The sequence below is a fragment of the Crocuta crocuta genome, unplaced genomic scaffold (assembly GCF_008692635.1).
Source record: "Crocuta crocuta isolate KB4526 unplaced genomic scaffold, BGI_CrCroc_1.0 scaffold107, whole genome shotgun sequence".
Taxonomy (NCBI): domain Eukaryota; kingdom Metazoa; phylum Chordata; class Mammalia; order Carnivora; family Hyaenidae; genus Crocuta; species Crocuta crocuta.
The window spans coordinates 1445384-1468866 of record NW_027531877.1 but is presented as its reverse complement, the minus strand read 5'-3'; the positions used below and the strand labels follow the sequence as shown (position 1 = coordinate 1468866).

Sequence of the window (23483 nt, the reverse complement as noted above, 5' to 3'; positions counted from 1 at the left end):
TAAATGTGCGATTTGAAATAGGGTGGTCAAGGTGGGCTGTATTGAAAAGGTGGTGTTTGAGCAACACTTTGAAGGGAGTGAGAGAATTAGCCACATGGATATCTGAGGAAAGAGTATTTCAGGAAAAGGAATTTGCCAATGGAAGTTATCTAGAAACCTGGCTTTGTGTTTTCAAGAAGCATCAGACCACCAGGCCTGGAAAGGTGTAAGAAGTATAGGGAAAAATGAGATTGGTAGATTAAGGGGGTTGCAGGACAGACCATGTGAGGTGAGTCATTGAAAACCTGAAAGTATTATGCTCAGTGAAATAAGTCAGTCAGGGAAGAACAGATATCATATGTTTTCACTGATATGTGGATCTTGAGAAACTTAACAGAAGACCATGGGGGAAGGAAGGGGGAAAATAGTTACAGAAAGGAAGGGAGGCAAACCATAAGAGACTCTTAAATACGGAGAACAAACTGAGGGTTGATGGGGGGGTGGTGCAGGGGAGAGAGGAAAACGGGTGATGGGCAATGAGGAGGGCACTTGTTGGGGCGAGCACTGGGAGGTGTTTGGAAGTCAATTTGACAATAAATTATATTCCTAAGCACAAAAAAGAAGAGCCTTTGGCTTTTATCCTAAGTGAGATGGGAGGTAACTGCAATGTTTTGATCAGGGAAGTGGCACAGTCAGCCATACTTTTAAAGAGGATCCTGTGGCCACTATGTTAAGGATAGAATAGCAGGGATCAGGGAACACTCTGAGTATAGAATATAAAAAAGCAAAGTTAAAAGTAGTGAAATCAGTTGTAATACTACCATGAGAGATGTTGTGGCTTACACTAGAATGGAGGCAGTGACCGTGGTAAGAAGGCATCAGGTTCTGATTTATTTTGAAAGTACAGCAAACAGGATTTCCTCATAGTATGAGAGAGAATGAGAAGAATTGAGGATGACTCTAACTTTTTTTTGGTCTAAGAATCTGAGAGAGTGAATTTAATATCAATCAAGATGAGAAAAGCTTATAGGGGTAGAAGAGATTCTAGGTGGGAAATTAGGGGTTCAGTTTTTGGCATGGTCACTTGGAGATGTCCTTAAGACTTCCCAACGGAGGGCCACCTGGGTGGCTCAGTCGGTTGAGCGTCTGACTTCAGATCAGGTCATGATCCCAGGGTTCATGAGTTCAAGCCCCACATTGGGCTCTGTGCTGACAGCTCAGAGCCTGGAGCCTGCTTCGGATTCTGTGTTTCCATCTCTCTCTGCCTCTGCCCCTCCCGCTCATGCTCTGTCTCTATTTTTCTCAAAAATAAACATTAATAAAAAAGACTTCCCAGTGGAGATGATATAGAGAGAGTTGGAAGTCTGGGTGAGAGATTTGAGAGAGGTCAATAAATGGACGGGGTTTAAAATCATGAGAATGGAGGAAATCAGCACAGGACTAAATACGGAGATCCAGTGGAAAAACTGAACCAGAGCTGAGGCTGAAGCCCAGATAAAAAGGGACATGTTTCTCAGGGAACCAAACCCAAAGCCTTGACTGGTGGGTGAAAACAGAGTAGGCAATAGGAAGAAAGATAAACTTCAGCTTCGGGGACTTGAAGAAGGCATGTCTAAGAGGTCTCATCTCCTGAATCACATAATGGCTGCCTTGAGTTCTGTCTGAAGAAGATTCTGGGACCATGCCTTGATGTGAAAGAAATTAGTGATTAGTGTTATCTGTTACAGTTGTGGAGTGCTGAGTGGCAGCAGGCAGGGCAGCATTGGATTTTGACCATATTTTTTGCCGTGAGGAAAGGCCATGTGACTAAGAATAAGTGGCACCTGATGTTTGGAGAGTTCACTGAATGCTTTCAACTTACTGCGAGTCAATTTGGTTTATAGCAATATTGGTATAGAACTTGTTGCTGAAATTACCTGATGTGTGTAAGAATAATTTAATGTTCTTGATCCATTAGCATATATTGGACTTAAGTATGTGAAAGGTGATCCATGAAAAAAGAATAGAGTAAAAGAAGTTCTGTAATAAGCAAGATGGCGAACATAATTTGTGGACTCAGGGGACAAATTGAGAAAGTCAAAACCCCAGGCAGAGTGGAACTTTTAGCTATGGCTCTATGAAAAGTGGGGCAAATCCACCCCCAAATGCACCCACAGTAATGGAAAAACTAACATATGCAACCAAGTAGTTCTTTGGAAGTCAACCAAAGGCACAAAATAATCTGAGAAGTGCTTGTGCTTCAAAAACGGCTGAACTTTCCTGTAGGAAGAGTGGGAAGCTCTAACCTTATAGCCTGAGCCTTCTCCATCCACCTCACCCCAACTTCTAGGTCCTGCCAAGGTAGGAAAGCCATGATGAACAGCAGCCTCTCTGCCAGGGTTGAGGAGACTCAGCCAATTTGGACAGGTGGGCAATGCAAACACTCAACAAAGGTATGAGTAGAAATGATTGTATTGTAGGTGGACAGTTGGGAAGAACCACATTTGTGGTCAAAGACAGCGTATTCCTGTCTGAGGCTATATATGTGCATAATGAAGACTGAAGAGAGCACAATCCCTTCATGTACTTCTGATTAATCCTGAGTCTGAGTGCATGAGCATGAGAGACTCAAAAGGGCCCAGAAGAAATTAAAATCCAAGAGGCTTAAAAACAGCCTGGATTTTAAATGTGTTCTCCTCCCCACAAACTTATCCCAGCAGCAATAAATGGAAGCTTTACTTATTCAGTGTGTTAGAGCATGGTTGACGTGCAACCATTAGTTGACCACTGAGCTGCCCAGATGCAGGAGCAACCTCTAGCAATCCAGGTTTAAAAAAGAAGGATGTATTTTTAAAACCACAGCAATTTAGCAGAGACACTAGTGACTCAGGGGACACAGATATAGCCCAGGCAAGTTATTAAACAAAGCAGTAGCAACAACAACCTCCAAGGGGGAAATAATACCAGAATCAGAGTAGCTGTAATATATTAACTAGAATGTCCCATTTTTTTTAAGAAAAAAGTTAAGAGATGTGCCAAGAAACAAGAAAGTGTGACCCACACTCAGGCAAAAGACGCAATGAATAGAAACCGTCTCTGCCTTATCAGCTATTAGCAGACAAAGGAAGGCTTCAAAGTGACTATTACGAATCTGTTCAAAGAACTAAAGGAAATTTTATTTAAAGAATTAAAGGAAACTGTAACAATAGATCAACAAATAGAGATTCTTAATAAGGATATAAGATTATTAAAAGTACCAAGTAGAAATTCTATAGCTGAGAAGTATAATAGCTGTAAAAAAGAAAGAAAATGTCACTAAAGGGGCTCATCAGCAGGTTTGAGCATGCAGAAGGAAAAATCAGTGAACTATAAATTGGTAGAAATTATCTAATCTGACGGATAAAGACAAAAATGAACAGAGCCTCTGAAACCTAGTGAGATAAGATCAAGCGTAACAACATCCATATAAGGGGAGTCCTGCACGGAGAGAAAAGAAAGGGACAGAAAAATTATTTGAAAAAATAGCAGCCCCAAACTTCCCTAATTTGATTTTTAAAAGGCATTAATCTATACATGCAGAAAGTTCAAAGAAACCACAGCAGGATAAATATAAATAGATCCACACCTTGACACATCATAGTCAAACTGTGAAAAGCCTAAGCCAAAGAGAAGATTTTGAAAGCAGCAAGAGAAAAACAACTCATCATCTATAGGCAAACGACGATCCAATTAGATGCTGGCTTTGCATCTAAAACCATGTAGGCCAGAAGGCAGGAGAAGGACGTATTCAGAATGCAGAAAGAAAAGTAATGGTCAAATGGGAATTCGCTGTCTACCAGTACTATTCCTCAAAAATGAAGGCAAAATAAAGGCATCTCCAGATTAAAAAAAAAACAAAACAAAACAAAAAAAAAACTGAGCAAATCTGCTAACAAATCTATCTTATGAGATATACCAAAGGAAAGAAGTTCGTCTGGAAAAGACAGCAAAAAGCAACACAATCTACAGGAAGAAATGCAGACCACTGCAAATAATAAACATGTAGGTTGGTATAAAAGATTCCTTTAATACACCTTTTCTCATCTTTCCCCAGCTTCTTTAAAAGACCTAAGATTGTATGAAATAATAATATTAATACTGTGGGGTTATATTTATAATCTGTAGATTGAATATATATGACAATAATAGCACAAAGGCAAGAGATACTGGTATTAGGGCAACGTTTCTAAATTTTCAAATTACTATTCATCTGAGGAAGGCTATGATAAGTTAAAATGCATGTTGCAATCCCTAGAGTGGCCACGAAGAAAATAACTCAAAAAAAATATAATAAATCCACAGAAGAATGACAGTGTCACACTAAAATATTTGTTCATCGCAAAGAAGGTGGCCAAAGAGGAGCAGACAGTCAAAAAGGACAGGAGACATATAGGAAATCTAAGGCAGGTCTTTGGTAAAATTTCTCTTTTTGCTGTCATGTGATTTTGGTAAACAGGGAACTGAAGATCTAGAACAAACAGGACGGTCTGCTTAATTTGTGGACTGAAGTCAAAATGAAACGCAAGGTCCCTGTTCAAAAAGTATTAGGGATTTCACGATGGTGGCTGCCACCTTTGAAGAAAAACAAGTGGTCCTTCTGAGCACAGGGCTCTGTGACTGCACAAGTTGCTTACCCATGAAACTATCCCTCATGACAGGTTGGAGGCTACGGCATCCCAGGTTCCTGCTCTTTCTGTAAACATCCTCTGGAAATATAATACATTCCGTTCTGATCTCTCCCTGTTGTCTTTTCCTTTACCATCCTTGAATTCCGAGTCTCCAGAATTTGGGAAGAACTCAACCCTTCACAATTAAAAGTCCACAAAATGGGATCCAAGCACTCATATCATATCCATGTGAGCAGCTCTGACTACACTTTGCTACAGATTTTTTTGCATTAAATCCTGTAATTCCCTTGTTTGTGCTGACTCTGTGGATTTCAAGGGCAGCTGGCATTGTCAGCAAAGGCAGCAAGGCGGTCTCAGAGAAGAACATCATTCTACGTAGCTGATATTCATCAATTCGCCTGACAACATGTAGTATACAGAAAAGCCATGAAGGAAGGGTCTGTGTGGGATCGTGCTGGAGAGAGCTGATGAACTTGTTAGGGTAGCCGTTACCTCGTGGTTCACTTGTGCAATGATCTCATCATGTCTTCATAATTAGGCTTTATGACTACCACACACATAATTGACTGCGATGCAGTTCACTAGTCAGACACACTGGAGAGCACTCTGTGAGATCATGGCCCTAAATCAGGCAGACCACCTCTACTCAGGCTCTGACAGGTAAATTTTGCCTGCTTACACTTTATGGTAAGCGATGGTCCCCTCTGGTCCTTCAGACCCTTGTCATAGTTGCTGTTCTGAAAAAAAAAAAAAAAAAGTGAATATGATGATGAGCATGGAAACAAGTTGTCACCAATGAATATTATAAATCTTTTGATTTCAAGTCAGAGACAATCTAGCTCAAAACTTGCTTAATTGAAAAAGGGAACTTAGACTCTTGTGTAGCTGAAAAATGCAGAAATAGTCCAAGCTTTGGAGCAAGGCTTAAGCGGCTCAGTTTTATCATCCAACATTTTACTTTCCTTTTTCTCCTTGGTCTTCTGTGGTAGCTTGTTTAACCCTAACGTTGGATTTCTTCCGAGTTTCAGAATGATTTCTCATACCTTCTTGATCTTTCTTTTTCTGTGTAAATGTCCAGCAAGGAGAGAGAGAATCGCTTTCCTTAAAGCTCGCTGAGCCAGAAAGCATTTTTCCCAGAAGCCCCCAGAAGACATCTCCTCCTTTATTGCTGGCCTGAACCACATCTTCTGGCTTGAGTTAACCACTGTGAAAAGGCCAATGGGATGTGCTGCTTGGCTTAAAGCAATCAGGATTCTCCTCTAGAGCTCGGTGGGCTGCACGGTAGAAGCAGTTACCAGATGGAGAGAGAACGCTATGTGCTGAGAGTGTGAAGGCATCAGAAGGCCACTATTCCCTGGTGACCACCAGGCCCTGAACTCCACTCCAGGTGACTGTAGAGCCAGGATGTTGAAGGGAGCAGGGAAGAGGTGTGGGGAGCACTGGGCTCCCTCCTACCATCTAGCTCATAGTCCAACATGTGAGTAACACCAATACAAATGAAAAGCCATCAAATGTGCCCAATTGTGAACATCATCCTGCAGCCCCTGAACTCAGAGGTAGAGTCCTGGAAAGATGTTTATGTTCTGTTGTAAAAAAAAAGGTAATGGAAGCTTTTCTTGACACTCTTGGATAGCCAGTAGAAATAATAACCCTGAACCCCATGCACACCTGGGAAAAATGCATAGGAAAGCAGAAACCATAAGGATTGAACCTCAACTACCAAGGGGATGAGGGAGTGAATTGATGTTAAAATGTTCACTGATTCCACTGACATTTATCAATACCTGCTGTGTGCTTGACCTAGGTGCTGCATGGGATGTGTAAAGTATAGCATGGTGTCTCAGAACACAGGCCTCGGAGTCTCTCAGACCTAGAAATGAATCCCAGATCTGTCCCTCAGTCTCTGTGGCTCTCAGCTGCCTCATGTATAAGGAGAAGATGCGCCTACCTCAAGTTGTGGATAACTGGAGACAGAGAATAAACTTAAGAAAATGAAGCACTCGCCCCCAGAGACTGGCGTGTTTATAGTCACAAGAAATGGTAGTTATCTTAATCACAACTAGACGTAGTGGTAGTTATTGTCACCATAGGGTAGTAAGACGTGGCTTCTGTTCTTCAGATGCCTGTCACAGAGAGGAGCAGTGAAATATGTCCAGGTGCTGAATGTTGGAAGAGGAATAGAGATGAAATGACAGAAGTTACAGGAAAATGGAACTTTTCTGTGTGGGGAGGGGAGAAGCCTCCCTGATGGGCATTTTACATGCAGAAATTCCTGGGCTTGTGTTTAACTTTAGGTGACATCTTTTGGGTCTTTTCTCTTATGTCTTTTTAAGAAACCAAATCTTAAGTGTCAGTACAAAGGGCTGCAAGAGCAAGCTACATGAGTAACATTGACACTTGCTTAAGAGAACATTCTCTCTGGAGAGGGCGACTTGCCGGATGTCTCCATTGCTCTGTCTTGCCTTGTGTGGGAGATGGAATTGTTGTGGCCTGTCCACAGGGCAAAAGGAGTAGCTGCTGTATTCATGGCTCAGAATGGGTCTATTAGATTATACGCTCATAGGCTGCTGGTAATCTGTTTAACGGAGCTCGGTCATTTGTCTTGTTTGCTGACTACTTAGCAGATGGATTTGTGATTTTCGTAATTACTCTATGAACGTTAATAAGACATGATATCTTTTATTAATTACTGTGTCATGTGGTTTGTTTTCTAAAATAGCAAAAACTCGGATTTGCAAAATTTGCATTTGGAGATTATTCGTTCTGGAATGAATTTCTGCTCTTGAATTTTTTACTCAAGAACAAAGACTGGAAGCACTGTATTGTACTCTGCACCCTGTAAAAGGCTAATTTGGTCTGGTTAGCCAGAAATGGTTTCATTTAGAGAAGTGCTCCTTTATACATTTTCCATTTTAGTTCTACCCAAAGAGGTTTTGGTGTTTAAAGGATAAAATGCTTTCAGAGAACCTATGTAATGCTGTAAGAATGATTTTCTAATAGAATTGAATGAGATTTGGACCTGATTTTCAGAGGCACGTGGGCAATGCTGATGTATTCACTCCCCCACCATGCACAACACACACACACACACACACACACACACACACGAGCATAATAGGACACAACAGCGTGCCAGAGGCTGGGAGCAGATTGGTAGAAGTTTCATCTTGCTCTGTGTTTCTCTCCCCTCCCTACACGAATGTGCCAGCAAGCCATCCTGAAAAGCCATTTCCTAGTCGGGACTGGAAGTCCTGCAGTCATGTAGCAAAAAACAGCATCTCTTCTGGAGTAACTCAGTCGGAAAGTACTTCTGAACAAAGCAATCAGGTGGCGTGTTGTTACTGCCCTCCCTGAAGAACTCATTTAATGACTCCTAGGAGGGTACAGTTTCCTTTAAAGATCCACTCCTGCGGTGCTTTGAACTGCCTGAACATCCCATTGTTGACAGCTTCAACAAGCGTTTCTTGAGCACACACTGTGTGCCTCACACTGTATTAGGCTTGGCAAAGGCTTTATAGCGCGCGGTGAAGACAGCCTGTGCCACAAGGGGTTTATAGCCCACATCCCTGGTTATTACAGGGGTAGCCATGATGCCAATTTGCTTTGGCACTAAACTTACACTAGCAGATAAGCTCAAAGGAATAGTCTGCTTATCTCTGTCCAGTACCCTTTTCAGTAGCTCAAATGTATGCTAATAATTAATAGCTTTCATTTATTAAGTGTCCATTATGCGCCACNAGCCTGTGCCACAAGGGGTTTATAGCCCACATCCCTGGTTATTACAGGGGTAGCCATGATGCCAATTTGCTTTGGCACTAAACTTACACTAGCAGATAAGCTCAAAGGAATAGTCTGCTTATCTCTGTCCAGTACCCTTTTCAGTAGCTCAAATGTATGCTAATAATTAATATAGCTTTCATTTATTAAGTGCCCATTATGCGCCATATGTTATGTTAAGTGCTTTACATGCATTTTCTCACTGGCTCTTCATACAAACAGAAACACACACACACCATTGGTAATTATATGTATAAGCCCATTTTATAGATGAACAACATCTTGATTAATGTATCAAAAATCACATAGCTGTTAAGTGGCAGAGCTATGTCAGGGGTTGCCATTATATACAAAGTGAACTAACTTAATTCTGAAAATTAATATTTAATTCAGTGGCCATTTTCATGGCACTACTGAACTGTTTTTAGCTTTAGAGCTCTTATTCTGGCATAATCTAGAAATTAAACACAGGGCTTTTTATCTGACCACATAGCAAGTTCTGGAGATACTGGTTAGCTGTCCATGGGGACCTCTGTAAACTGTGTCCATTTGGGCCAGGTGAATCTCTCCGTGATGCCTCACTGAAAAGATGTATGACAGTAATTGGCTACCACCCCACGGAAGTTATGAGAGAATGTGGAGATTACTGCATCATGTCTCTACTGGGTGGTCTGTTGCTCTGGCTCTGTCTTTGTTGCCTGGGCAACCTCTCCCAGAATGTGAGAAACTCACTTTCCCTTTTTTCATGTAGATCTGTGGGAAGATCTAAAAGTTATAGCTATGGGTTGCCTGTTATCCACTACCACCTATAGTGGAGAGATGGAAGCCATATTTGGGGAAAGCACTCCATTGTGCCCCAGGTACAGAAAGACTCGGGATCACTCAGCCTCCCTCAGGTACCTTTAAAGCAGATGAGAGGAAGATCACCTTCCAGAACCCCAGCAGCTTTCTATACTCAATTTTTCTGTAAGATGAACGCTCTATAGTAATTGTCTTTATTTTTCCTGTGAGAGTTGGAGGAAATTTTGAGAAGGCAATGCTGTGGAGTGATTGTGAACTTGGGTTTGAGCATCAGTCTTGGGTTCAAAGCTTAGCTTCACCATTGGCTAAGTGTATATCTTTGGGCAAATTATTCATCCCCTCTTAATCTGTTTCCTCCTCTCTGCAATGGAAAAGCTCAAATATATATTTTGTATGTAATTGATTTCCATTCATTTATTCAGAGTCTACTCATATGACAGGCAATTAGTTCCATGCTTAGGGAAACAACTTTGATAAGAAGGCACAATGCCTGCCAGCCTTCACAAAGGTTAAATCTACTACCAAAGGTACATATCTAACTAGTCACTGCAGGTATTGAGTTACAAAAGAGGAAGTAGAATGAATCATGGAAGCAGCCAACAGAGAAGCCGACCTAGTCTAGGTGGAATTGGAGACAAATCTCCCTAGGAAAAAGGGAGTGAAATTTTGAGGGAAAGTTCGAATTAACCAGGTGAAGGGTAGAAGAAACGTATTCTCAGGGGAATGTACTTAAAAGCCTGTAGGCAAGAGAGAGCACAAAACGTAAGAAGAACCAAAAGCATTCGGGTACAGATAAAACCAAAATATTCAAGGGAGGTGCCGAGTGCACAAGATGAAGTTGAGAGTTGCAAAGGTTGATGGCGTCTTAGAGGGTCTCATAAACTCTGTTAATTTACTTGGACTTTGTCCAAAAGGCAATGGGGAGTCCTTGAAGGGTCTCTATGGGACTGACGTGGGGCAGAATTGTAAGGATTGAATAAAATACTGTGTACACAGGCTTAGCATAGTGTTAGCGCCTCATCCCCACTCAGTAGAAGGTACGTGCTGTTGTTCTCGTCTGTGAGTTCTTCATTACTCTTAGCGTTTACCAACTTCAGATAACAGACCAAAGTCTCACTGCTCCACAGAAAGAGACTCAGGGTAGTTCGTTAGGAGCAAACGCGCTAATTCTGAAAGGCCTATGGAACATTCTTGACACCACGCAGAAAGAGGTGGGAAGCCCAAAGGCAAATTGCTCTTCATGTATATTCTTCCTCCTCTCTCTCCACGCCTCTGCCTGCCACCTCCTCAGTGAATTCACATGCGGTGAAGTCATCCTACTTTCTGGCAGTTCTGTCAATTTCATAATGGTTTCTTTGCCGAGGCCTACATACAAAAATGCAGGTGGGCCAGATGATATGTTTTCGAGAAAAGGCAGGAGGGTGGGGCAGCGTTCTCAGGCTCACAGTCTGAAAGCCCCCGTGAAAAGCACAGGTAGGTGGCAAAATGACATGAAATGATTAACTTTTGTTTTGGCGGAGGGAGACATCAGACTGCCTGGCACTTGGCTATTAAATAAATACTTTGCATCCTCAGGTAGCAAATATAATGGCAGGGCTCAGTAAAGGCTGAGGAAAGAAGCACTTAACTTTCCTCCATTCATTAGACTGTTCGCTTTCCTTGTCGTCTGGTATGGCTACATCTAGGGTGTACAGTAAGATTGGGCTGAAGGATTAAATGGTCGAAGTTGGTAGTCACTGTGGCGTTAGAGAGAATATGGACCAGCAGCTAGGAGACAGATCATTTATTTGTAGCTCTCTCTCTTTGTTCAGAAGAGAATGTAAAGAGACCACGTCAGTTAGGTTCTGAAACTAACTCTGCCATTAACAGGGTGTCCTTGGGAGTAACTTCGAACCTTTCTATAAATGAGGATTCTTATCTGCAAACTGTATTTCTTAATTGCACACAGAATAATTGATGGACACCAGTGAGCGGGGATACTTGTTTTCTTGGCTCTGAGAAATGTTGCACAAGGAATGACCCCACCTACAGACACTTGGTGAGGAAAACACCAACACAGGTAAAAGCAGTCAGGAGAGCATACACCTCAAAGAACAGCACCAGGAAAAAACATCACGGTTACTCTGACAAATGAAGAATATAGTCAATATAGGTTTGCTCTGGGAAATAGGCTTGTCATCAGACAAAGCTGACATAGAATCCTGGCTCTATCACCTCCTAGCTGTGTGCCTTGATTCATTTAATCTATATAGCTTAGACGCCAATCAAATGCCAGATATTATGTTTGGTTATGGGGTGACAATAGCAAACCAGGACATAGACAGATGGAGAGGAATGACTTTTTTTTACTCTGTCAGTCTCTACTAAGTATGTATACTTATAATCATTTGATTAACTATGTATATGATGAGATCATACTATACCCTCAGAGAGATAGAATGTTCCTTGAGTGATAAAAAAAAAAAAGGTAACATCTGGTTAGAATTTCCTTTTTTATTCTTCTGGGTTGAAAGAATTTAAATAACTCAAATATCATTTTAAAATGTTAATACTTTGCCTTTTTTAGTTGTGGATAACATGGTGTTTATAACAAATATTTGCATACCAACTATGGGACAGATGTTGTACAAATCACTTCAAAGTGAATAAAATTACTGATTTCCTTTAGAGATGTTATACTAATGCACTGTCTTCAAGGAGGTTTCAGTGGGAGTCATAGCTGGCCTCAAAGTGAAAGTCATGTGTTTTACAAGTCCACTTTTTATAAATGACTTCGCTATCATCCCTGGAAAGACAAGAAGCTTTTAGGATAATAAGGTGTAAGTTTTCTTAAGATAGTTGCATTGCAAAAAGGGATGAGGAAAGAAAGATGCAGTGAAAGGAGATGGAGGTTCCCTTTGTTGTTGTTTTTTTTAACATTTATTTAAACATTTGTTTAATTTTTAAACATTAACAAAGAGGAGGCAAGCATTAAGAATTGCAATAGAGGGGAAGGAGTTAATAGAAGTTGAGTTTGGGTACAATGGCTCCAAATATATAATAATATATGAACCAAACACAATTGTATCCTGTCAGGGAACAAAGGGCAGTTAATCTATGAATCACTAGTTAAGGAAATGTAATGGTTAGAGCATATTCCTTCTCTAAGTTTGCACCTAGATGCAACAGCCAAACTTGGGTAAAGGTACAGCAGCTTGATGATATAGCCTTAGGATCTAGGGCTACCATTTCACAGAAACTGAACTTATGAAGAAGTCCTGACAGTGGAGAGGATATGTGCTGTGTGTGTGTGTGTGTGTGTGCGTGCGCGCGTAGGTGTATAGAGAGGATAACTTCTTTCGATTGATGGGATGGGAGAGGGAAAAGGTACATGAATGAGAGAGAGCTAGGTCTGCAAAGGGCTGTGGGAAGAATGTTTTCAGTTGAATGCCAGGATAAGCAATTTGGAATTTATTCTGAGCTCAAGGGAAGACATTGGAGGATTTTAAGCAGAAGAATGGCATGATCTAATTCATAACTGTTAAAATTTTTTTTTCCCCTCTAGCTACTTGCAGAGTATAGATTTCAAGGGACAAAAGTGGAAGCAGGAGGCCCATTGAGAAGGGGATAGTGACGGTGCCTTAGACTGAAGGGGTAGTGGGGAATATAGACAAGAGCATATTTGAGAGCTATGTAGAAAATACATTTGCTGGATTTTCTGATACAGTAGATTTGGAGGAAAAGTAAAATGGAAAAAGAAAAGTAATACCTTGGCTTTTAGCTCCAGAATGCATGCATTTTGAGTGGGACGTCCAGATGAGAATGGCTTTTGTGGAAGCCAATGTCATTTCTAATGCAGCGAGTGGTGGGCTAGCCAGGGAGATACTTTTGAGCTAGAGGGGGGACTTGAAGACCCTGGACCCCAAACTATACCACACAAGATGGGCCAAGTCCTAAAATTGGGCTCTTTGGAGCTCCCATTTGGGCTACCAAATATGCTTCCTGATCGTCACGTAGCCAAAGGAGATGGCTTTGTCATAAAACCCATTCCTATGATGTTTATTCACCAGCCCATGACCTTTATTCTTTCCCAGTGTCCCCATCCACTGATGTTTCATTCTTCACTTAGGGCCAACCTGGCCAGCAATATATTTTTGCAACAGCAACAGCTACATTACTTCCTTTGAATCTCTAATTAGTTCCCACATTTGGAGTACTTTGTTAAGTGGGTTGTGCCATGAAATCAAATTTGGAGATAGTTATGAACACACCCTGAAAATGGAGGTCACCACAGATAAGAAATGTGCCCAGGAAAACATGCAGACCATTAACTTTTGGGTGTGACCTTTATATACGTTGTAATGAGGTACCAGGAGGCAGGCCAGTAGTACAGTTGTGTAAACTGCCACCAACCTAACCATTGTTTCCCAACGGTCCCCATGGATGGTCTATGAACTCAGGTTACACAGGCTTGACAAATGAAAACCATGTGGTGTTTTTGCATTTCATCTAGCTTTCTTGCTTATGATAGAAAGCCCTCTTTAGGGAAAAGAGAAACTATACCTCAACAAATCCTTAAAAGTATTGTTACATCCAAAATGTCAATATTGATTTGAAATGATTGCATCATTTTCTGAAATAATGATTTGTGTGAGGAATGTCATGAATTATAATTAATTTACATATGCATTAAAGTCCACTTTCACAGAAACCCTCTTTTCTCTTTCAAACATTAGAAATTAAATATTTATACTTGTTGTGATTTCATATATACATAGCTAATATTGTCTCTCAAAGCCACCTGCTCTCCACCATATGTCATTTTCTCTGCTGGTTCTTTATAACCCATAGATTTGGAGTTGGGTTAGTCCCGGCTGAAAATCCTACCAAAGACCACATAAATGCAAGTGCAGGGCATGAACTGGCTCCATTGCAGTAGAACACAGGAGGTAAATTGGGATTAAATAGTCCCATTGCTTTTAAGGATATCTCCTTATAGTTTAAATTCATTGAGGAATGAGTGGTAACCAAAATATATTTATTGTATTTATTTGAGATTACGGTCAAGTTCCTCAAATTCTCCATGTCTCAATTTAGTCTCATCTTTTCAAGACAGATAATCAAATAACTCAAGAACTATGTCCTATAGGGACCATATGGGTAATGGTAACTGGGAGATTGGGAGGCTGAAGGAATTGTTTTAATGTGACAGATTTAGAAAAATCATTGAAATTCAGGAAATAAAAAAGGAGGCCTAGTATGCAAAGAGAATTTTTGGAAATTCTGGAAATCCTGGAAATCCGTGTTGTCCTCTATTTCTTTCCATTATTACTAAGCAGAGAACTTCCTTGAATACTTTCCCTTGGGTAGGGCTAGTTTGAAAGTTTGGTCTAAAATGACCAGTCATAGTAGTGATAGGAGGTAATAGCCTCAGGGATCGTCCCTGCCTTTTCTCAAACACAGGCCTTATTCTTCCAGGCCAGTTACATGCGAAGAACCTCTTTTCCAAAACTCTCCTTCTTTCCCTCTGCATTCTCCCATCAGCCTAAGCGATGATAACAAGAACAAGTATTTGTTTAGCCTGGTTTTTGTGTTAAGTACTTGTCTGCTCTTTGTGCTTCTCAGCTCGTAGCAAATAGACACTTCCAGCTAAATATAAACTCAGGCTTACCTCCAAAACATGTTACCTTCATGAACAGACAGTCTCTATACGACAACTACATTTCAATGGCTGAAATGAAGCATTAGGCAGGGATTTGCCTACTGGACTAAACACATGGTATTTTCAATAACATTTCCTGCATGTTAAATGAAAGTTCCGTAGGCACAGATAGGATTTTAAAATAACAGTATGCAGTCTCCCGAAGAGCATGGGACTTATCTGTCTTTTTTCCTACGACATCTCCATACCAAGGTAATACTTAGCACATATCATGGGCTTAATAAGTGCTTGTTATGAATGAGAATGAGTAAGTGAATGAATGAATGAACAAGTGAATGTTGACAAAACAGAAGATTGTGGACCAGGTCCCCTTTTTGGCAAATGTGCAGAACGCCTCAGCATCCTTCTCTATTCTTGCTCTCAGTCAGTGAGAATATTGATTTTTCTCCCCTCTACTTTTCATTTTATAGCTCCTACTCATTCGTCAGGTGTTGGTGCTCAGAGTCACCTCATGCAGGAAGTGACCCTGGTTCCTCAAATGGGAAGAGCATTCTCCTTAGGGTTCTTACACCTCTCCTAGGAAACTGATGATACATGTACTTAAATCAGAGCTTTGTGCAGTGATTTGCCTCCCACCACACTATGCTGACAGCACCCTCAGTGCAGACAGTGTGCCTGAATTCACTGCATATACCCAGCTGAACTTACTGTTCTAAATCCTCGACAAATAGTAGTGAACTAGTAAACATGCAAAGAAGGTGACTGCATATGGAAGAAAACAGGAACTAAGTCTGGCCATATAGGAAGAGGAATCCTCTGGGCTCACTAATTGGAAAATAAGCAAAAAGAACTTGTAATTTTGTGACTTACATTGAGAAATAGGTATATTTGGTCTTTATCCCTATTTTTGGCACTGAGTTCCCCAAACCCTTGGGGTTTCCTAAGCAGTGAGAGCCATTAGTGTCTTTTGTTATGTAATGAGGTGACTTTTAGAAAACACAGGAGGATCAGGCTGTTGCCAGTGGAGCCAAACATGTGACCAGTGGGTTGGAACTTTTAGTTCCAGCTCAACCTCCAGGGAGGGGAGAGGGACTGAAGGTTTACTTCAATCACCAGCAGCCAATTATTTAATCAATGATGCCTATGTAATTAAGCTTCCATAAAAAAATCCAAAAGACAGGGTTTGGGGAGCTTCCTGGTTAGTGAACACATGAAGCGTTGCCCTCAGAGAGGGCGTGGGAGCTCTGCACCCTTGTCCCATGCCTTCTTTCATCTGGCTATTCCTAAATTATATCCTTTCATAATAAGCTGGTAATCTACTAAGGAAAATGTTTCTTGGAGTTCTTTGAGCTGCTCTAGCACATTAATCCGATGTAAGGAGGGAACATAAAAAGTATAGGGTAGATAGTGTCAGAATTGAGTCGAATTTAGCAAAACCAGCTGGTGTCCAAGCATTGCATTGTATGGAGAAACCACTCCTCTACACCATAATTGGTCCCAGAACCTTTTAGAACTATTAATACAAAAGACACTGGTCTCCCATGTGAGGCGGTGCATGCCCTGTGCCTGGCTGAGGATAGCCTTATCAAAGATGGAGCAGAGGCAAATTATTTTTATACCAGTCACTAAACAATTATTTATGGTACACCCATTGATTACAAGTTACTGTGCTGAGGGTAAATGACCAATCAAAACAGAAAGAATTCCTGACGTCTTAGAGCGTAACCTCTAGTGGGAGAGAGAGAGATGGTAATCAGAGAAATAAATGCATAAGGACCAACTGTGATTTATTATTAAAACCAAGAAAATGTCTGACAGATCTGCATTAAGCCCTAAGAAATGATGGAGTGTAAAATGAAGGATGCAGGGGTTAACTGTGTGGAAAGGATGCTGAAGCATTTTAGACTAGGAAAAGCCTAAGCAAAGGTCAGGTAGCAGACAGAGGGAGATAAAATATGGTGCATTCAAGAACCCAAAATGCCAGTGTGATTGGCATGCAGAGATTTTCAGAAAGAGCATTAGACGTACCTTGATACGTGGGGTCCTAACTGTTCTGGGTTTTAGGGACATGTTGATGATTTTCTAGTTTATTCTAAGAAGAGCCTAAGAAACCACTAAAAAGCAAAGGGTAGCACATTCAAATTGCACAATACAACATGTTTTAGACTGCATAAGCTGCCATAATAAAATACCATAGACTGGGTGGCTTAAACAATAGAAATTTATTTCTCACAGTTCTGGAGACTAAAAGTGCTCAAGATAAGGGTGCTGTAGTGATCAGGTTTGGGTGAGAACCCCCTTCCTGGCTTGCATACCGCTACCTTCTTGCTGTGTCCTCAAATGGTAGATAGAGATAGAACAAGCTCTCCTCATATTTTTTTCCATGACTTATTTTTATTTCTCTCATAAAGCAAATACGAAACTTGTGGATATGTCTTGTATCAACAAGCACAAGGCATTGACAGACAGAAGCTAAAAATCATTAGAGATATGTTTGTTGAAACATTCATTTAGCTAATAATTTTTAAATTCTATCAGAGTCTGAATTATGGGGCTAATTATAAAATTGTCTACTTCTATTTAATAAACTCATTGTAGACTGAAATTGTCATGCTTTAGGTTTTAAAGTTTCCATACATCTCCATCCTCATATGTTCTTTTTTTATTTATTTAAATCCAATTTAGTTAGCATAGAGTGTAATAATGATTTCAGGAATAGAATTTAGTGATTCCTCACTTACATATGACACCCAGCGCTCATCCCAACAAGTGCTTTCCTTACCTTATGCTCATCTCTTTTGCTTCTTAAATTCCACACATGAGTGAAATCATATGATATGTGTCTTTCTCTGACTTGTTTCACTTAGCATAATACACTCAAGTTCCATCCACATTGCTGCAGATGACAAGATTTCATTCTTTTTGATCATGGAGTAATATTCCATTGTGTGTGTGTATATATATATATATATATATACACACACATGTACATGTGTGTATATGTACATATACATACATATCTTCTTTATCCATTCATCAGCTGTTGGACATTTGGACTGCTTCCATACTTCAGCTATTGACAATAATGCTGTTATAAACATTGGGGTGCATATGCCCCTTCGAATCAGTACTCCTGTATCCTTTCGATAAATACCTAGCAGTGCAATTGCTGGGTCATAGGATAGTTCTATTTTGAATTTTCTGAGGAACCTCCATACTATTTTCCAGAGTGACTGCACCAGTTTGCGTTCCCACCAGCGTGCAAAAATTCTCTCTTTCGCTGCATAAGTTCTCATCATCCCATAATGATGCTAAAATCATGAGGATCCCTTTCTCATGACCTCATCTAATCCCGATGAGCTCTCAAAAGCCCCACCTCCAAATCCCATCACACTGGGAGTTAAGGCTTCAACATATGAATGGGGGCAGGGGACAATTCAGTCCATCACAATAACATACTATTCATAGTAACATCATTGGACATTTATAGACACTTACTATGTGCCAGCCAATATATTAAGGGCTCTGTATGAATTATTTCATTTCATCCCCACTACACCACCATGAGAAATGTTGCTAGTATCAGCACATGTTGTCAGATGCAAGCAAGGGATGCTGAGATCAGAGCCAGGACTGGAAGGAAGCAAGCCTCGAGCCTACAGCGCAGAAGTTAAGGCAGGAGGTACTCACTCACTGATGGTGCCACAGCCCTGAGAGTGAACACCACACACTTTGCATGCTAGGCACCTCACTTGTCTCAAATCTGGGTTAAGTAAACCATCTCATGTTACTTGGAAGTTCATAAATAATCAAAGCAGGTTTCGAACTTAGGGAAGGAGAGCTCTTAAAATGTTTTCTTTCTCTAAAATTTTCTGAATATCCAAATGAATACTCTGCTGCCTGCCTCATTGTTGGCCTCCCATAAAAAAAGAAATTCTTTGCAATGAAAGATTAAATTTCATGTTGGGCTTCAAAGTGTAAATAGCTAGACTCAGCTGAAATGAATTCAGAGAATGAAAACTGATAAAATATAGTATTCACCCCATGGAATGGACTATCTCAATATTATTCAGGAGATGAAAAAGAATGAGTCAAATATTTAAAAAGTAAACAGGTTTTCTCATTAATTCTAAGCCAACAAAATGAAAATTAAATCTTCTAGCTGCAATTAGATAAATGGATGTCAACCAGATAGGAAACTGCTAAAGAAATTAGCCATAGGGTAGTCCTTAATCTGTTTGGGCTTTTTTGTGGGATGGTATAAATGCATTCTGTTATCAGCACAGGTATGATTGAATTATTAATAATATTGTGCAAGGCCACCTAGAAACCAAAGCTTGGGGACTCTTAAATCTATTCTAATTGAAACAGAGAATCAGCAGACTGGAAAAGACCCTGACTCTTCTTGAGATATGTCACAGTATGTGACACAGGGGACACGTGGGGTATGCCACACAGTGGCAGCTGCAAGCTGACCTTTTGGCAAATTTAATCTGCAAATGGGTTCCTGTTTAAGATAGTTAATGCCTTCTATTATTAAGGAGGCTTCCTTCCATATTTTGGAAAGGCTAGTTAAAAATATTTCTTGCAAGGGTATTATGCAGATTGTCTAACTAACAGGAAGATTATGGATGCAAATAAATCAGCTTTTCAAATGAAAGGTTTTACTGACCTCTTAAGAGGATAGTAATACATGCGTAATTGTGAGGAAAATGCTCCCAGACCATCAGGATAAGAAACGGGTCACAGTATGTATATTGAGGTTAGAATAAAAAGCCAGGAACACCCAAGCAGCTAATGAACTGAACTCAAGAGCTGCTTGACTTAATACTAAGTTACTCCCTCTTCCTCAGGTTTTCATAGGAGTGGGATATCATACTCTAGGAGGATGGATGAGGTCCTCATGGGACCCCAAGTAAGTCACTTAATCTCTCAGTGTAAATTTCAATTGCGGGAATAGTTGCTGGTTAGAAACAGCTGGGGTCACTGACCCTGATTCTTTTTGTGACCTCCCACTGCCCTCTCTCACCCCCGAGGGAACTCTCGTGTCCCACTATTACTTCTCCATGGACCATCTGCCTTTTCTTGGGTGTCTGTCTCAGGAGCTGTACTGAAGGATCATAAAGCAGACCTAGGAGGTCACAAGCATGAATTTTTATGTTGAGGGGAGCATGGAATTAAATCCTAAGTCTGGTACCTACTAGTATTTGCCCTTGGGGAAATTCCTCTATACTCAGGTTATCAGTTTCTTCTACTACAACGTGGAGACAATAATATGAACCTTGAAGAGCAGAGATCTCGAAACTTGCTCACGTCCCAGAGACCTCATTGTCTCAGTCTCTGCTTCCTAGGCAAAAGAGGTATCTAATGGTTTCTTTATTAAGTTCAGAGTAACTTAATACAAATTTGCATCCAAATAATTTAGTGGAATTTTGGAAAAATAGATATAAAGAGAAAAATAATTTAATTTTTCAGAAATAAAAAATACCCATTGAGCACTAAACAATTTCTTGAACCTTGGAACCAGATTTTCTTCTCCATATTAATTTTTGAACCATAATTAGTTCGAAATCGCAATGACTAAAAACTAAGCTTTGCCAAAATATGATCTGTCACACAGCCTAATGTTGAAACTGTGATCTACTTCACCCTAACAGTTTGCATGGCATCTGCCAGGTGTATTTCCTTCAAAAATTTAAAATCTGCCCCAGCACCTGTATGGTGCCTGAGGTACCTTATGTCACTTTGGGTACCATGCTTTTGGCGATCATATCATTTGATTTTAGAAGACAAAATATGGAAATGTATAAAAAGCACTTGACTTTTGGGCATATTCATGGCTTAAAATGTGTAGTCACAATAGCCCATCAACTCACTGGGGCAAAAATGCAGCTTTATTGGTTTTGACCTCTGCTTCTGCTGATGTCAGAAGATGTACTCACCAGTTCATGGTAATGCAACAACTTTCATATTTAAACAGATAACTAAAGATCTAAGCATCCCATTTCACAATCACCCAACCATCCTGTACTTTCCCCTTTCCCTATCAGAATGGCATCTCTGTGACATCCTCATGGGAATCAGCTAAGCACATTTACTTTTTCTGGTATTCCATATGGACCTCTATCCCTGTAGTGCTGCCTTCCAGCTATAACTCATCTTGTCCTCACTCCAGATGGTACTTATCTTATCCCCACAAGGCATAAAGCAAGTCCTTCCCAGTTGTTACCCATTGTATCCTCTACCCCAGGTGTAAACTCATTTTGTACCCTCCACCCCACAGGAGTAATTCATTTCTACCCTCTCCGGAGGTAACTCATCTTGACCCGTCTTCCTGATGATATTGTTTATCTTTTTTATTTTAATCTGTTGAATGGGGTATAATTGACATATTATAAAATTTGCTAGTTAAACGTATAGTTCAATAAGTTTTGACAAGGGCATACAGTCTTATAACCATTACTATGATTGTTATATAAGATAGTGCTATCCAATGGAAATATAATATAACCCACATAATTTAATTTAAAATTTTCCAGTGGCCACATTTAAAAAAAAATAGAAGAAATGGTGAATTAAATTGTTAATAATATATTGTAACTTAATATATCCAAGTATAATTATTTTGATATGTAATCAATATAAAAATATATCAAGGTATTTTATATCTTTTTTCACATTAATTCTTTGAAATTCATTGTGTATTTTACCCTTACAGGATATCACAATTCAGACACAAAATTTGCATCAAAAACACATGATTTCTATTTAGATTTTATAAAGTTCACGGTAGAAAAAATATGTAAAAAGACCCAATTTTCTCCTAACATACTTAAAAGTTTTCCATTGTAATTTTTAATTGTATTTATATTTAATTTAATTTAAATTCTAAGTAGCGAAAAATCCAGTCCTTTGGTCCTAAGAACCATATGTCAGGTGCTCCATAGTCATATGTGGGTAGGACTACCATATTGGATGGCACAGAAAATATTTCTGTTACCTCAAAAAGTTCTGCTTTTTTGAAATCAACGTCCTCTTCCCACCATCTGGCACTAGGACCTGATGATCTATCATTTGTCACTATAGTTTTGTCTTTGTAGAATATCATATTAAAGGAATCATGCAGCATATAGCCTTTTGTTTCTGGATTCTTTCAATTACCACAAGATTTTGAGATGTATCTGGGTTACACTGATCAGTGGTTAGTTCTTTTTAGTTGTTGAATAGTATTACATTGTGTAGAAGTACTAAGCATTCACCAGTTGGTAGACATTTGGGTTGCTCCAATTTTTGGCTATTATAAATAAAAGCTGCTATGAACATTCAAATACAAATATTTGTGTGGACATATGTTTTTATTTCCCCTGAATAAATATCTATGAATCAAATGACTGGTGTGTGTTTATAGGAAACTACCAAATATTTTCCAGGGGTGCAATTTTGCAATCCCACCATTACTGTATGAGATTGCCCGTTTCTCCACATCCTCACCAACACTGGAGAGAGTTAGTCTTAGCACTTTTAGTAGGTATGCAGTACTTCTCAGTATGGCTTTAATTTTCATTTCGCTAATGACTAATAATATTGAACATATTTTCATGTGCTTATTAGCCATCTGTACTTTTTCTTTGGTTAAGTATCTTCAACTATTTTGCCCCCATTTTTATCAGGCTGTCTTTTTATCACTGAGTTGTAAGAGTTATTTAAAATAAGCTGGAGACGAGTTCTTTATCAAGTATGTTTAGTTTATATTTTCTCCCAGTCCTGGCTTGGGTGTGACTTTTTTCTGTTTCCTGCTGTTGATGTTATTGTCTGCTACTGTTGAATGTGGTCCTGCAGTGACCTCTAGTCCAATGTCCACACACTCATTTGGCTCCTGGCAACTTTGGGTCTACCAGCATATTTTTGACTATTTCTGCTTTTGTCTCGATCTATGGGAATTATAGGAACACGTCTAACATTCTCTTTCTCCTGACGCTGGGATTATGGGATTCCAACCAGATATATTCAGCAGTCTACCTGAACAATTGTCACAGCTGTCACTGAGGCCCCACATTGGTCAGACGGTAGGATTCTTCATCTCCAAGAACTTTGTAACCTCTGGGCTATACTTTAGATCTTGAGGTACCAGCCCTCCCCACCCCCGCCCATGCTGTCTGTGAGATTTCCCATAATCTGTCTGTAATTTCTATCATTCATCTCCCCATCTCAGGACTGAGTTTAATGAGCCTTATCAGAAATTCAGAGGACATCCAATCTGTAGACTTGCCCATCTGATCTTCATGCTTCCTGCCACTTGGTCAGACTTTGGTTTCCTTTCATAATAATGCTCTTATGCAATCCGTTTGTATTCTTCCCTTTTTTTTCTTCCTCATAGAATAAATACCAAGCTTTCAGTCTGCCAGGCATTGGTGCTTAGTATTTAAAGCCAAGCTTTTGATCTTCAAAAGTCCTTTTTATTCCCCTCCCAGGCTCCAGACTCTAAGATTAATATCCTTGCTCTAAGTTATAAAAGTGTAGTTAGAAACGAAGAAACAAAGAATATAACACTTTGGTCTTTTTGGTTCGGCCTTCTTTGGTTCAGAATTGCATGTACAGAAGAGGGAGCTATCTCTACTGCCTGAATGATAGGTCTGCCT

At 39.9% G+C, this 23483-nt stretch overlaps 1 protein-coding gene and 1 long non-coding RNA gene across 10 annotated transcripts in view; one reads left to right on the top strand and one right to left on the bottom strand.

Annotated features, from left to right (window-relative positions):
- Positions 1–5084, bottom strand: part of LOC144239040 (uncharacterized) — a 37566-nt gene extending 32482 nt beyond the window's left edge. Inside the window, exon 1 of the long non-coding RNA XR_013337296.1 lies at positions 4632–5084. This is a non-coding gene — a long non-coding RNA (uncharacterized LOC144239040). The remainder of the gene's footprint in view (positions 1–4631) is intronic.
- The window catches only part of PPP2R2B (protein phosphatase 2 regulatory subunit Bbeta), a 453296-nt gene that overhangs the window by 133061 nt on the left and 296752 nt on the right, over positions 1–23483 (top strand). Inside the window, exons 1-2 of one of the 9 annotated variants that reach the window (XM_077772963.1) lie at positions 5231–5285; positions 11152–11262. The exons of 5 other annotated variants lie outside the window; for them this stretch is intronic. Coding sequence is in view for 2 of the 4 variants with exons in the window: in XM_077772961.1 (XP_077629087.1) it covers positions 6030–6102 (73 nt within the window). In the remaining 2 variants the exon portion in view is untranslated. Of the gene's footprint in view, positions 1–5223; positions 5286–6028; positions 6103–11151; positions 11263–23483 lie in introns of those variants that run through there. 3 more of the 9 variants (XM_077772964.1, XM_077772957.1, XM_077772961.1) reach the window with 3 other exon arrangements.